Here is a 16610-nt window from a genome sequence, read left to right on the forward strand (position 1 = left end):
CAGAAAAATACTTGAAAGCTTCATTTCCCTTCTTTAATAACAGGAGTGTGTTTAGCATTGATACAAGAAACGCATAAGGGTTTGGAACAAAAGAATGACAGCCCAACACTATCCTTGGTCTTGAAGCATGGGGGGGGGGGGGAGCTCAAAAGAAATGCAACATCAGTTCATTTGAAACTATTTATATGCTAAATTTCCACAAATAAATGACTTTATTATACAAACATCTAGTTGCACACGCTGCCGAACTAACAGGACCAGTGTGGTTGCTTGTAAAATGGTATTTGTTCAAGCAAAATGCCTCACTTTGAAACATACTGGAAACAGCAAGGTATTTTAACATGTTTAAGTCAGTTATTTAAAAATTCCAAACCATTTTCTGGGAGAAAGGAAATGAACAGTAAAGTACTTGCCCTTGATCAGGACCTGCTAAAACTGTCATCCTGCAGGAGAAAAAGCTGCCTCTCTTTGGGCATCTTTCCTAGAGCTGTGAAGAGAGGGGGCAGTCCAGCATTAGAACCATACCTTTTACATCTGGCCGATACTGCATTCCATCATCCTTCTTCCCCAATAAGCTAGTATCATCAGAGTCTATATGGTGGGGGGAGAGAAATGGGGAGGGAGAGAGAACCAAAGCTGTTTATTTCCTTGTTGCAGAATACAGTAGAACCCCCCCCCCAAAATCTGTGGGATCAGTATCCACTGATTCACTTATCCGCTGTCTGAAAATAATAGATTCAAAACTCCAGAAATACCTATTTAGTATATTTTCAGGGAATATTTACTAGAGGGAGCCAGAGACAATGTGTTTGATACTTCCATGTTTTTCAGCATTTTTGGTGGTGGTGGGGACTTGGAAATGATCTCTCATGGATACCACGGTCCTACTGTACTGCTATCAGAAAACATACACTGCACAGATTTCACTGGCTTTTATTTTCCCTATTTTGATATTTCCCTATTTTCCATGGCTACACCAAGCCCTGTGCATTTGGCAAAAGACAGTCACTGAACACCACGTTTCATATTTACTCATGATATTTTAGTCTAACGCTGCCAGCTCCACTGTGACCTAACTCTGCATAGCATAAAGGATGATGCAAGGAGAATATGTGCACTTCCCCCTGTATCCTTATAGCATCTTATTTCCCAATGGTGTCACAATAAGGCTCCTACAAATCCCAGAATAAGGCTACATCATGCTCAGTCACAGCAGAGTGTACTCCACAATCTTACACCAGCATAAAAATGCACCAATGTGTCTAGTTCTTATGGAGGTAATAATGATATTGAAAGTGCATGAGAAAGATCTGGTAGTTTCAGAAGCTAGAGATGGCTAGATAAGATTCCCAAATGGGCAAGGTGTATTCTTCAGAGCCCACAGAGCTTTATACCCTTTCCAGAGCTTTTTACCCTAAATAAATTATTCAGAAGTAGTAGCATGAAGATTTTCCTTTTCTTACTGTGCGTGTGGCACTGAATTGTTATTTAACCCCTTTTCACACAGTCCTTGACATAGCAATTGGCTGCAGCCCCACTTCTCTGTTTCATGCTAGAATGAACAGCTCCATGTATGTTTTGTGGGAGCACTACTGCTATTGCAGCTGTGTGTGAAGAAAAGCAAAGGCTCTGACACAGAGCAATGCTGAGGCAACAACACACAACTGCTGACACGTAAACTCGTTTAGAACCAGCCTCTGCTACTCTGAGGTCACCTCAGTGGAGACAGAAAATATTTGTAGAGTTGGTATAAACGGGCAAAAATGTTCTAGAGTCCAGATGCAGATGCTGCCACAACAGAAAGCTGGATTATCCATCTTAGGTATTTCCAAAGATAGGCACTGCAGACCCAGGCAAGATTTCCCATTTGCTGTTCCCGCCCACAGAATAAAACATACCATATCTACAGAAACGGTTTGTTGAAGTTGAAAGGAGAGGAATGGAGATTAAAAGGCCACAATTGTTTGGGTTAACAGGGGAATAGCCTTGGTGCAGCGCGAAGAGAGGATCCACGCACCGGATGTCGTGCTTTCACCCAACACCCACAAGTCCAGTCTTCTGCTGGGCAACCATGGATTGGAGCCCACCTCTGGGTACAAGCCACTAGGGTAACCAGTTTGTGGCAGGTTGTGGGGGGACAGTGGCTGCCCTCCGAAGCAGGGCACTCCTCTCTCAGTCCCCCACTCAGGCCGTAGAAGCAGACTGATAGAAAGAGGTCTGGGCTCGTTCTTATATATTTGCCTGGTAAACCAGCCTGGAGACCTTTCCTCTCTGGTCTGCCAGGTAAGAAGGCACTCCTTCTCCCTCCAGCTGCAATGCTCCCATTGGTCAACAAGGCACCGGCAGCAGCCTATGATGGCAGCATGAAGCTCTCTGGGAAGAAGATGGGGACTGCAAAGATAGGGACTGTTCCTCAAAGTGTCCCAGGGCGCTAGGCGAGTTCTACTGGGTGATCCTGATTTATAAGGACACATTTTTGTGAAGAAGCTATACCAGAAGTGAGGGGAAGGTAGACTAAGAAGGAAGCCATGAGGTAGGGAGGAAAAGAGTAAGAATGATTTGAAGATCTTGTATGTGTGAAGTGTTACTCTGGAAATGGAGCTTATTTAAAGAATTATGGTTGTTCAGTGTCCTTTATTTCTGTGGAGCAAGAATGTTTCTTCTGCTATCACAGAAACCTGGCCGCTCTCAAAAAATTCTACTGTTCTCTCTAGAAGTGGTGAAATCATTGTTCAGGGTGCCACTCCTCTTGGGTTTAATTACAGAAAATGCTCCCTCTGGTTGCTGCTACTATCAAGATTAGTTATTATTATTAGTTTTATTATAATTAGTTATGCAAAACGTTTCTCAGCTTTTGAGCTTTTAACTGTGTGATCTTCCCTCGAACCACATCCAGTGAAGGTTCACATGTCAACATTTTATACAAACAAATGGAACAAACTACACTTCAACTCAAACATGAGTCAGTGAAGGTGGGATTTGTACAATTTTGTTCAAGAATACACCAACTCAGTCTAGCATACTGGCTAAATAGTGTGCTTTGAGCTGATTATTTTTTCCTTGGAAGTGTAATTTTGACATGTAATCTGAAAACTGACTCATATATTCTCATGAACTATTCATAAGCAGGCCATAAGCTGGTACCACATGGAAAACTGCACTGTCTTTTTAATAAATTATGTTGATTTATCTGCACCATCTAAGTTTTGTATCTGTGAGCCTATCTGTGTGTCTGCCTTTCACAGAAGGGAACCCTTTGGTTACCTATCAATATGCAAAGGACCCCAAGCCATGAGAACATTCCCTTATTCTTTTCTAACCCTTCTAAGCCATTTTAACAATAAATGCAGTTTTCATTGTGGAGCACAGGGCCTTTTATGTGTGGGCACTGAAGTGCACCCAACTGTATTTTATCCTTGGATATTCCTCTTAAGCCCTGAAGCACCAATAAAATATGATGGCAGAAAGGAGGGGAGGAAAGCAGCTTTGCTCCTCTTTACAGCTTTGGCTGCAGGAGTACTCCAGTATAAAAACCACTCAGCAAGGAGTGTGTAACCACTGATGTCTTCGTATAAAATGTTATAACCAGTAATGATCAATGCAAAATAGATTGGCCTGCCTATGAAAAGATTTGGGTTCAGCTGTTCCCATAGCCATATGCTTCTTATCCATAAAATGGGGCAGGGTTGTTGACATCCACAATTCTGTGGCACAATGAAGTTAAATATACAAACTATATAAATTATTCCTATTAAAAAGATTTACATGATTTCTCTTTTAGGAGTAGTGCCTTTCCCTTAGGGTGCCATAGTAGCCAGAATAGATAGCCAAACCCTTAGACATTGGTCTTATATTGTTATATTTGTAGTTTTATTGCTTTTTGTTTATTTGACTTGGCTTTTTGCAGTATATGTCAGTACCTGAAGCTCCGCATTCAATTTTGTTTTATGTATGGCTTGATGCTGTAACAATAAAGTATGTATGTATGTATGTACAGTATGTATGTATGCATGCATGCATGCATGCTTTCTCTTCTTTTGAAGAATCCATTGCTTTTATGCACAGTTTACAGTGGTGCCCCACATAGCGACGTTAATCCATTCCAGGATTAACGTCACTATCCGGATTTGTCGCTATGCAGGGGGGAAAACCTATAGGAATGCATAAAACTCTGTTTAATGCATTCCTATTGGGGATAAACTCACCGGTAAGCGAAGATTCCCCCATCTGGCCGTCATTTTCGCTGCCCGGTAAGTGAGGGCAGGGTGCGAAAACGGAGCGGGCGGCCATTTTATTCTTCTGACGGCCATTTTGGAACTGCCGATCAGCTGTTTTTAGAACATCGCAATGCGATTTTCGCCCATTGGAATCATCGCAAAAAATGCGTCACTATGTGGATTCGTCGTTAAACGGTGCACTCGTTAAGCAAGGCACCACTGTATTTTGCTGTCGTTGATCATGGGTTAAAAGGGGGGAAAACAATGCAGAACATGGAGACATGCACACATTTCCATTTGGAAAACTTATCTAACAGCTTCTCCAGCTTCTTATATTTTACTTAGCACACGAACAAACACTTTCCTGCAACTGTGAGGGCTAAAGTTATGTAAGTGCATGCACATTCTTAAACCAACATAAAGATCTTTAGGCAGTTTAGCTCTGTACACAGACTTACCTTTTACACTTTTTCTGTGCTTCTACAGAAAGACACCCAGAGTCCTATTTCTAATCCTAAAATAAATAAATTAGACACCCAGAGCCCTATTTCTAATTATAAGATAAAAAATTATTCTATCTCAGTCAGTAACTGCCCATAAAATAAAATAAAGTCAGAAGTACCTGAGCAATGTCCAAGATGTCTGATATCAATCTGTTCTTGTCTCAGGCAAGAGGCTTCTCGAACAAAGCATGGGTTGTTATAGGAACGTCCGTCAGATGCGCAAACGGGGTTAAAACTGTATCCACTACAGTCTATGTTGCATACACACCTGTTTATATAAACATGCACTTAGATTCAGACCACTCAATTCTGCATTCTTATACTGCATGATATAATTCATACCCCTCATTTACATATTCTAGTATTTAATGGAACAATGAGGGTAAGTAAAACCATTTCAAAGACTGATGCACATCACAGATGCATTCTCACTTCTACGGCCAAATATCTCTCACAATAGAGGTGAGCAATCCATAAATCTGCACCAAAATGATCAATTTCCCTTCATCTTCACAGCAAGCCTGCCACTTGCTTTGCTGGCTGGTATGCAAGTAATAAAGCTTGCTGGATAGCTCAGTGGTTTATGTATGGCGGGGAGTTTGATTCCCCACCGTGCCTTCTGTGAGTACAGCCAGCCTGTCTGGCCTTGGGCAAGCTGCACAGTTCCAGGGTGCCCCCAGAAGACATAAATGAATACTCTACCTGAAAAGCACTGAAAACAGTCACCATTCGTCAGAATTGACTTGACAGCACACAATTATTATTATGTGATACAGGAGAACTGTATGTGCACCTGTTCGTTGCATTCCAGTTTGCTGGTTTATTTATAAACTGCTTTTCTCCCCATAGCTGGCTGGATAGCTCAGTGAGTTAAGTATCTGGCTGTGGAATTAGAAGTTGAGAGTTTAATTCCACACTGTGCGTCCTAGAACAGCCACCCTGTGTGGCTTCGAGCAAGCTTCACAGTCCAGGACGTCCCCAATTGGGAAATCACTTCTGAGTAGTCTCTACCTACAACACCCTAAAAAGGGTCACCATAAATCAGAATTGACTTGACATCAGAACATTATCGTCTCTCCCCATATGAGACTCATGGCATCTCACAATCAATTTAAGCTGTACAATAATTGTTTCCACTTATTTCTGCATTCAGTCTATAACAGTGGCTAGTCCCGTGCCCCTGGAAATTCATACATGCGGCACGCCACTGGTCTCCCACTTTACTGTCTTGTATCCAGAGGCAGGTAAGGTTGAATTCAGGTGGATAGGAACAACACACAGAAGCTTCTCATGGCACACAGATTGTCTTTGCAGGATCAGTGAAATTGTTTTAAATGTTTGAAATCACTGGCCCAGGGAATAGTCTAAAATGACCTGATACTGCTGAGATTGAGGAGATCTGGCCTTGAACAGTGCCTGGGTCAAACAACAACAACAACATGCCATCAGGTTGATTTTGACATGGTGACCCCTTCCAAGGTTTTCTAGGTGTAGATTACTCATAAATGGTTTATCATTCCCTTCTTCTGGGAGTCCCTGAGGACTGTGTAGTTTGCCTAAGGCCATAGAGGCTGATTCTTTTATGGCACGATGGGAATGCAACCTCCCAATTCTTGGCTTCACAGTCAAGTGCTTGAAGACCTATTTAATTCACTCAGCTCCCTGGAAGGAAAATGGATTATAAATACAGAGCTCGATCCAGCCTTAGCAAGTTGCTTTTCAGTTCCACTGAAATCAGAGCTAAAAGTTAGCCATGACCAGCCTATATTCTATCGATTTTAGTGGAAGAAACTGGAACTAACATGGCTGTGTTAGATGCAGTTTCTTTCCACTAAAATCAATTGGATGTGTAATTAAATTCAGATAAGGAAATAATACAGTAATTAAATGCTATAGTAATTAAATTCAGATAAGGAGATGTCAGATTGAAAAATATCATGCCCAACATTTTCTTTGTCTGAGTTCTGGTACTGCCAGGTAAAGCTGAGTCACTAACAGAACAAATTGTCAATTGCTGAGTTCATTATTATTATTATTATTATTATTATTATTATTATTATTATTATTATTATTATTATTATTATTATTATTATTATTATTATTATTATTATTATTATTATTATTATTATTATTATTATTATTATTATTAATCCCTGGTGTGTGAGAGTTAGTGTGGTATAGAGGAGAGAGTGATGGTAAGTGAATCTGGAGATGCAAGTTCAAATCCACGCTTGGCCATGGAAACTGACTGGGTTTGTGTGTAACTGTGGTAAAACTACTCCTAAGATATCACAGATACCTTGAAAACCCTATTAAGCTGGAAGTGATATTACAGCACGCAACATAACAAAGCGAAACACATAAAGATTACCTGTCAGGTTTAAATTGGTTGAAGAAAACAAAACACTATAAATTTATGTATCTTTCTATAAATCAAAACAAAGCTGACATCATGGTTTTGGTGTTAACTTCCTCTGCTGAAAAAAGCCACTGCAACAAAGCCTTCAGAAAACTCTGTCACAGAGGCTTGATTATGCAGTTCTGAAACAGGATTGTGCAATTTGGATCATTTCCTATCAAATTCAGTTGAACTGCTTGTAGGCTGATTTTCAGCAGAGTATTTTGTCTCCCTGACAAGAAAGAGCTATAGAAGAGGGAGCCTATGCATCCAACATCTCTATGCACACCAGCCCTGCTTCATTTATGACCCTCCCCTGTCCCCAAAGCTAAATAAAACTATATATTACAAATGCAGGAACAGTTGATACCTTTTTATTGGATCACCGGGGGGGGGGGGAGTAAAAAAACAAACAAACAAGCTTTCAATGATAATTCGTCTTCCTCAGGCTGTGCACCAATTTCTCCAAAATTATATATTTTTATTGAGGTTCCAACATCTCATGCCTACTGTTGGAGGCCAGGTTAAGTTTCTTAGATGACCATCAGGCAATGTAGTCTGCAGTCTTCAAGAGGCTCATGGAGGAAGGGTGTGGCTTCCATGATTTTTACAACTAAATATTGTGATCTGGTAAGTACCTAACAACAACACCCTTTCCCCATTTGACTGTCTCAGGCAGACAAGAAAGCTGGACTCTGTTAGGTCACCTTAGATATGCAAATCAGTACTATAGCTACATACTGTATAGGCAGTTAGCAGCCAGGGATAGCCAGCTTCTCCAGTGTCAGTAGCCACTCCATCCTCCAGACTGAGGTAGTTGATCTCGTAATAAACTTGACACCATCAGGCAATGAAGGCTCACACAATGCCTTGCACTGCATTACAGTGAAATACATTCATTTACATTTTGTTTACAAAATTGTAAAGGCAGGTGCAACATTACACTGCAAAATCTTTTGTAATCTGAATACATTTTAGGTAACTCATTTTAGCAGAATGCAGTTAATCACTTTGGGTTGCCAGTTTGGTGTCTAAATGACTGGCTTAGAATGTATCTGTCTGGGCTGATGTTGTTTCGACATATATCAAATTCCATTTCCAACCTCAGTGGATTTGCAAGTCAAATAGCCTGGACAGAGAAGGCATGGGGAGATGACAAGGAGGAATAGAGCAAAATAAGCAACTGAACTTGGGAAAGTTACTTTTTGTGACCACTGTGAGCACAATCCAGGAGCAGTCCCATGCTGGCTGCCATTGCAGGAGATGTGGACCAGAGGAGTAACTTGCCCAATTTCTGACAACTAGATAGCTGGGTAGCTCAATGACTATTGGACCCAGAGGTTGGGAGTTCAATTCCCTACTGTGCCTCCTTGACAGGGACTGGACCCGATGATCCATAGGCTTCCTTCCAGCTCTGCAAGTTCTAAGGTTCTAGGACACAGATGCATCTACAAAGCTAATGCCAGTACCCTGTTTCCCCAAAAATAAACCCTAATCTGAAAAAAAGCCCTAGTATGATTTTTCAGGATTCTCGTAATATAAGCGCTACCCCAAAAATAAGCCTCAGTTAAGTGAAACCCCACCCTCCACCATTGTGCAGCAACCAGAAGAAGATGACATGACTGTATTTGAGTAAATGTAGATTATTGTACATGCACACAAAAAATTCCCCTGAAAATAAGCCCCAATGCATTTTTGGAGCAAAAATCAATAGAAGACCCTGTCTTATTTTCAGGGAAACACAGTACTACATCATCATAACAGAAAGATGCTGTTAAGTCTTTTTGCACAACCTCTACCATTATTTACCTTCTCAGACTGAGTACAAATCTCATATCAGAGATGAAACAACACAGACAGAGGTTTCAAATCACATCATTTTATTCAGTGGAGACACTGACCAGAAAACTGCTTACCACAAATTAAAAAAACAAAATATTTTTGTGTAACCGTAAGATTTCCATGCTCCTGAAACAAGCCTCACTTTATCCATTTAAAGAGAGACTATTTCTAGTATTACACAATTTTGTCTTCCTCCACCTCATCATCACTTGAGTCCTATTCAGATGTTCAGTCAGAGCCCAGGGAACTGGACTTTCATCTGGCACGACAGAAGAGAATGTACACACGGTGAGTTCCTGACAATGGGAGTAGTGTCTCTTGGTGACAGGAGCTCTGTAACCACATTAGGCCTAACACACCTATAGTCTGCTCAACGGACCTTCACACTCATTGTATGAAGATCTAATTCACTTCCAGTATGGTGGAGCAGGAGCTTCTGTGCATCTCCATCACAATTATTTAAGCATTTATGTGAATGTCCAAAGAGGGCTCTGGTCAATGTAATTACATACTTTCCAGTTGAATCCATAACCCTCCCAGAAGTAGTTTACTAGTTCCTCGTTCTAGTACAGTGGACACTCGACTTACGGAATTAATCCGTATTGGAATGGTGGCCACAGGTCGAAAAGTCCGTAGTTCGAGGGTCCATTTCCCATAGGAATACATTGAAAACCCTGTAATCCTTAACTGGCCCAAGAGTCACGTGCTTCCGAAGAACGATCGGCAGTGGGGGGGGGGACCTCCGAGATGCCTCCCATGGCGGTGGAGAAGCCCTGGAAGGCATCCGGAGGCATGATCAGCGACCTACGGACTGGAAGGGGGAGGCAGGGAAAGCGCCAAATTTGAATTTGGCGCTTTCCCCGCCTCCCCTTTTTGGTCCGTAGGTAGATTCTCTGGCTGCAAGTCGATGGGAAATTTTGCGGCTGGAGAAGTCCGTACGTTGAAAAGTACATAAGTGGAGCCACACACAAATTCAGGGTCCACTGTAGTGCTCTGGGACCATGCAGACTGCCCAAGGCCACATAGGTAGCTTGCTACTTAAACTCATCAGTCACACATGCTCCACGCGATCTTAATTTGTCCCTGGGACACACAATGGAGATGACCCTCTTGACCCTGCCTTTGCAAGCTAGATGGATGTATCTTAGTCTTAGCACCTCACCTTTGCCCATTCCACCTTAGGTGAACCTGCTAGGAGAGTAGACTCATAATGGAGTCTAGCCTTCTTATATCATTGCTCTTGACTTCTATGACACACTGAAACTCCCTCACCATGTTAAGATTCTGAATTTTGGTTAAATTTCCTCTAGCTGTGCAGCAGATGTGCAGGGACTTACAGAACAGAACTAGCTTCCTGTCTTCCCACAGTAGACCACCTCTTTTTCTCTCATCAACTGGCACTTACAGTCTCAATAAGTCATTCTGAGGCAAGAGAAAGAATTAAAAGGTTTCATTTACTCACAGTTGAATAGAACAACATAGTATACTGTAGAAAACATTACTGCTTAAAACAATAAGCCTCAACAGAGTCCTCTAGCCACTTCCAGTAGACTCCTGCAAACTACACTTACACATAACTGCACTGACTACTAATTGCCAGCAGACTAAAAAGAGAGGGGAAAAGTCTCTTAAGCAGAGAGGCATGTCCCTCCTTGAAATCAGAGGAAGGGAAGGAACAATTGGCTACTAAAGGATTGACTGACAGTCACTCAAACCCAAAAAGGTCCCTCCCAGCCAAACCCACCAGAGACAGCATACAAGGTTGAAATAGCACCAGCATATGGAGCAACATATGGAGAAACAGAATTGTTTCCTATAACCAGTGCTTCCCAACCCTGGGTCTTCGTGTGTTCTTGGATGAAAACTCCCAGGATTTGCTGGCCAGGATTTCTGTGAGTTGTCATCCAAGAACATCTGGGGACCCAAGGTTAACAACTATAGAATTAGACTCAGATGAAGGCGAACTGAAAATTAGTGCAAGAAATTTAAAATAGGAAGATGACATTGGCAGAAAGCAGCAATAATTTGAAACAACTTCTAATGAAAGAACGAAGTTCAAAAGCAGAGCTCCTTAAAAATTAAGGAGACAAAAAATCATGACTACAGAAGAACTGCACAGCTTTAACACTGATGATGAAGAAACTGAAATAGTTAGAGATTTTGCATACCTCGGTTCAATCATCACTCCAGATGGATAATGCAGCAAAGCAATCAGAAAAAGATTGAAACTCAGAAGGGCAGCAATGAAAGAAGTAGAAAAGGTCATCAAGTGTAAGGTTGTGTCACTGGAGACCAAAACCAAGATCATTCACATTCTTGTACTTCCGATCACCATGTACGGGTGTGAAAGCTGGACAGTAAAGAAAGCTGACAGGAGAATAATTGATTTGCTTGAAATGCTGGAGGATACCCTGAACTGTCAGAGAAATGAACAGGTGGCTTCTAGAGCAAACCAAGCCTGAACTTTTTTTGGAAGCAAAACTGACAAAACTGAGGCTATTGTATGTTTTGATATCATGAAAAGTCAAGATTCGCCGGAAAAAGAGAATGAATAATGCTGGGAAAAGTTGAAGGCAATGGGAAAAGAGGGAGACCAAACACAAGTTGGATTGACTGCATAAAGGAAATCACAGCTTTGAATTTATAAGAGCTGAGCAGGGCTGTTGAGGACTTAGCAAATGGCCAAGATAATGCTATTGGAGCAGCCAGCTTGTGGTAAAAAAAATAAACCCCCAAATAAAAAAACCCCTATATCTTAACATTTTAATTTGTTTTTCATTTTACCTATATTTCATACTCATCCATAATTTAAAATTGTGCAATGATCTGAAAGAAATAAAGAAAAGGGAGAAAGTTGTTCAGTTACATGTGGAAGGCATAAGGAATGTGAATAGCTTAGGCATCCAGAGAAAGGGTTTGGTCAAATCTTCTGTTCATGTGGACAAGTTTGCTCAAAGTATCAGTTACTATTCATGAGGAAGAAAGGGGATTAAATCGTGGCGCTCTGCTAGGGCCTTTTGGCTTCTGCATCAGTGAATCAATGCATGAGATAAGTCTTGCTTGCCATTCAGTTGTTGCTCTGATTATAAGATGGCTACCATTTAGGTTACAAAAAATTAAAATTACTTGCTTACTCATACACTACGAAAAATATCAAAGGCAAAGTTTTGCTATTCTTTCTCTACAAAGACCCAAATCTCTATACTGCTCAGAATAAAGTAGAATTTCCACAGTAGGCTATCCTAAATCCAAACCAGCTTGTGGCTAGTATATTGACTTCTTTCTCTCAGTAGAAACCCAAAACTGTTTTGAGAGAGGTGATGTTCCGTCCCCAAGTGTTGCCATGGATACACCCAGTCACAAGCTTCCAGCAGGGCCGTTCAACCCTGTCAGTGTCATTCAAGGGTAATTGGAAACAACAGGTCACTAAGCAGAATGGCATAATTTGTTTAAATGCCCATTTAGAGGGGGTCACGTACAAGCCAAACAAGGAAGTATGCAGTATTGCTCATCTTCACAGACTTTGGGAGGAAGGCATCTGCCATGAGAAGACATATACCAGTGCGAATATATCGCTGCTTATTTGTAAGATTTATACCCTCCTATAATGGCAGAAAGTGAGGAGGAATTAAGGAACCTCTTAATGAGGGTGAAAGAGGAGAGTGCAAAAAACAGTCTGAAGCTCAACATCAAAAAAACTAAGATCATGGCTACTGGTCCCATTACTTCCTGGCAAATAGAAGGGGAAGATATAGAGCCAATGACAGATTTTACTTTCTTGGGCTCCATGATCACTGCAGATGGTGACAGCAGCCTCGAAATTAAAAGACGCCTGCTTCTTGGGACGAAAGCGATGACAAACCTCAATAGCATCTTCAAAAGCAGAGACATCACCTTGCCAACAAAAGTCCGAATAGTCAAAGCTATGGTTTTCCCTGTAGTGATGTACGGAAGTGAGAGCTGGACCATAAAGAAAGCTGACTGCCGAAGAACTGATGCTTTTGAATTGTGGTGTTTGAAGAGGCTCTTGAGAGTCCCCTGGACTGCAAGGAGAACAAACCTATCCATTCTAAAGGAAATCAACCCTGAGTGCTCACTGGAAGGACAGATCCTGAAGCTGAGGCTCCAATACTTTGGCCATCTCATGAGAAGAGAAGACTCCCTGGAAAAGACGCTGATATTGGGAAAGTGTGAAGGCAAAAGGAGAAGGGGACGACAGAGGATGAGATGTTTGGACAGTGTCATTGAAGCAACCAACATGAATTTGACCCAATTCTGGGTGGCAGTGGAAGACAGGAGGGCCTGGTGTGCTCTGGTCCATGGGGTCATGAACAGTCAGACAAAACTAAATGACTAAACAACAACATAATCCTTCCCAGAAGGTTCAGGGCAGCACTCAACTTTTTTTTTCACAGCAACCTTGTGAGGTAGATTAAGCCTAAAGACAGACTCTCTGGCTCAAGCCCACCTAGTAAGTTTCAGGGCAAATGGAAGAGGAGCCTACACTTCACACATGATATTCTTGAGTGTATTGAGCTGGGCAAATGTTTACCCAAGAGATCTTCATAGTTGGGCTTCAAGAGTGTTGATCGCTTGTTCTGGTGATCAGAAGATTCACTGTAGATTGTTTCGCCTACTAATGGGTCATTTCACAGCATCCCCAGACCCATTAGGTGCAAGGTTCTTTTAATACATGCCAGCAGGTGTGAAGACAATGCCTTTTACAGGTTGCACTTCCTCCAATTATGAGGGAGTTTACCATTATTATTCCATATAACCTGAAAGATCTCTGGCCTGGTTCACAAATTTGTAATTGTGCCATTGAGTGTGGGCATCTTTGACATGCAACATGTAAGACTTTTCAATCCCTCCCTTTTGAACAATTGGTTTCCATCCCATATTACAAAACACAGTGGAAAAAAACCCGTTGATTTTAAAAACTAGATGACAAAGGAAACTAGCCTTTGCAAAACGCTAAAAATCAAAGCCCAATTTGGAGCACGACACTTTTGCATCCAGTGGGTATCCTGTGACTGATATCTCCTCATATCTCCTTGAATTTAAACACTCCAGAACTAGTCATGCACTCTGCTTTTTTGCTTCTGCAAACATCTTGAGACTGGCAATGCAATGTTCCATACACACATTTTCAAAGAATCTATATAGCACTAACAGATTAACATAGCATGTCTACTCACAAACATGACAAGAAGATTTGGTGCCATTTCTTACAGATGTATAGCGAAATCACATTTGGGAAGAGAAATCAAATTATCTGTGGTATAGCTGGCTGCTGAAATACAGACGCGAAAGGCAAAGCAAATCTCAGAAGCCCTAAAGTTCCAGAAAAGCTTTAGCAAATCTATATCAAGTGGCATTTGTTTCAGCAATAAAAATCCAGATCATTATCTCCTGGTCCCTGTAATAATGCTAATCATATTTAAACAAGCCTCTTTGCACTTGAAAAACACAAATCAAATATCTCTGACAAATTTAGAGTGCACTTGGAAAATGGCAGGTAGTTACCTCAGTGCCAACAACAGGGAAATACTTCTTCAATGGAGGTGCAGTCCAAGCTCGCCTGCTGTCTCAGATAAGAAACAAAGTACAGCTGCACCACAGTGAGATGTACAGCCCTTGAGAAAAAGCTGGGAAGGCTGTGTATGAGGCATGCTTGGTCTGGTAAAAAGCAGCCTGTACAGCACTACACGGACCTAGCTACTTCTGAAAAGTCTAACTCTGAGGGGTTTTATGGATGGACTGTGTCTCCCACAGATGACTTCCCACCTCTTCCTGCCCAGAATGCTTTGCTCTGGTGATCCCTCCGGGCCAGGTATCTCAAAAGTAGCCAGTTTTGGAAAGCTGTACAGACCAGTGACAGCTCTTCAGAATGGCAAACCTCCTCCCAGAGTGGCAATAATGGTAAATTAACTCCTGTGGCAATCCAGCACCTGAGGTAACCACCTCTCCCCCCCCCTCCCAACACATGCACCTATTGGTAGGGCCAGCCCTAATCAAGTGGCTTTACCTTCAGCAAACACTGGTTTATCAAAGGAAATTTGATTGTCAGACTACATATTCAAAAGCCCAGTTTCTAACACTGCACCACCTATTTCTAATTCTGCAGTCATGCAGAATACAGGGAAGGATGGAACAATCCCTTAGTTTCAATTTCATTATACTTCTATAAATTGCACCTACTGTACATTCTTGTCCTAACCTTTGATCATACTAGATTTCAAAGCTAGCACTGAAGGACAGACTCATGGTTTTAATTAGAAAAGCAATTTTTGAAATCTCTCATAGTAAGTTGCAACTAGAGTAAGCCCATAAAATAAGTGGAACCTATGGAAGAGTTGAACCACCAAATCCCACTGATTCTATGGGCCTACTCTGGCTGCAATTTACTGCTGCATTTCAGCCACTGGTTCATATTTGTTTGCACAAGAGAGTTTTCATTCACCTTGGAGATGCAGTAAGAGAAGCAAGGTCTTTAAAACAAGGGTGGGAAATGAAAAGTAGGGGAACGGAAAGATGAATTGAAATGGGGGGACAATTTGTACCCCACTCCTGCATTTCTGACATTATCCTTCCACCAACAAGTTGAAGACCCACCTCTTCAGAAAGGCTTTTAATACCAATGACTGAGTCTCCTGGATAATGTTTTTTTCTTCCTAAGTTTGTTTTAAAATTTTAAATGCTTTTAATTAATTAAAGGAGTGTTAATAATTATCACAGTTTAACTGCTTTTTAATTTGTGATTTATTGTGCTTTTAGCATTACTTGCTTTAGCATTGTGAGCTGCCTTCGGTCCCTTCATGAGGAGAAAGGTGGCCTACAAATGATACTGTGTGGGTAAGTAAGTATGTAGGTAGATAGGAGGGTAGGTATGTACATGACAAGCTTGAAGGGGACCCTATGGAGCATTGAGTCCTGTCAAAGAGGTACAGTAGGGAATCAAATTCCTGACCTCTAGCTCCACAGCCAGATACCTACACTGAGAGGTTTGATCTCAGGCAGGGTGAAGTTCGGATAAGCAACGGTTGATCCAGATGCTTCCAGTCTATAACTCCCAGCCTAGCCATCACCCAGTGATCAAGGGATTATAGGCAGTGAGGTCCAAAAGTAACTAAAATAACAGTTGCCCACCCCTGCCTGAGGTGAAGGGAAATTGGTTGATGGAGAACGTATAGGGGAAGGCCAAAGGGCAGGGAAAAACCTGAAAATTGCTACCACCACTAAAGGCTTTTACACCATGAGAAGCAGCAGCAAGCTTGAGAAAATGGTCTGAGGAAGTGGACTTGCCCACAAAAGCTCACATTAAAATATAAGAGCCTTAAAAGTGCCACAATGTTCTTTTCTTCTTTCTTAACACAAAAGGGATGGGATGGAGGAAGGGATGAATTACAGTCAAGAAGGTTGAGCCAGCTAGATTCCCCCCCCCCTCCAGATTTCATTTTCATTTTCGTCAGGAGACTCCACCAGAGGAACGAAAGTTCATTTTGTCTACAAATTTAGGAGACAGTGTGTCTTAAGAACAGTTACAGTGGTGCCTCGACTTACGAACGCTCCTACCTACGAACATTTTGATGTATGAACAGCTCTGCTTCCAAAATTTTGCATCGACTTGCAAGTGGAGCTTCAACATAT

The 16610-nt window shown here is 41.6% G+C and overlaps 1 protein-coding gene across 1 annotated transcript in view; it reads right to left on the minus strand.

Annotated features, from left to right (window-relative positions):
• Window positions 1–16610, minus strand: part of TMEFF1 (transmembrane protein with EGF like and two follistatin like domains 1) — a 134262-nt gene that overhangs the window by 14674 nt on the left and 102978 nt on the right. Inside the window, exons 6-7 of the mRNA XM_020797169.3 lie at window positions 4840–4988; window positions 526–591 (exon numbers count right to left, since the gene is read on the minus strand). Of these exons, the coding sequence (XP_020652828.1) occupies window positions 526–591; window positions 4840–4988 (215 nt within the window). The remainder of the gene's footprint in view (window positions 1–525; window positions 592–4839; window positions 4989–16610) is intronic.

The sequence above is a fragment of the Pogona vitticeps genome, chromosome 4 (genome assembly GCF_051106095.1).
Source record: "Pogona vitticeps strain Pit_001003342236 chromosome 4, PviZW2.1, whole genome shotgun sequence".
NCBI classification, from domain to species: Eukaryota; Metazoa; Chordata; class Lepidosauria; order Squamata; family Agamidae; genus Pogona; species Pogona vitticeps.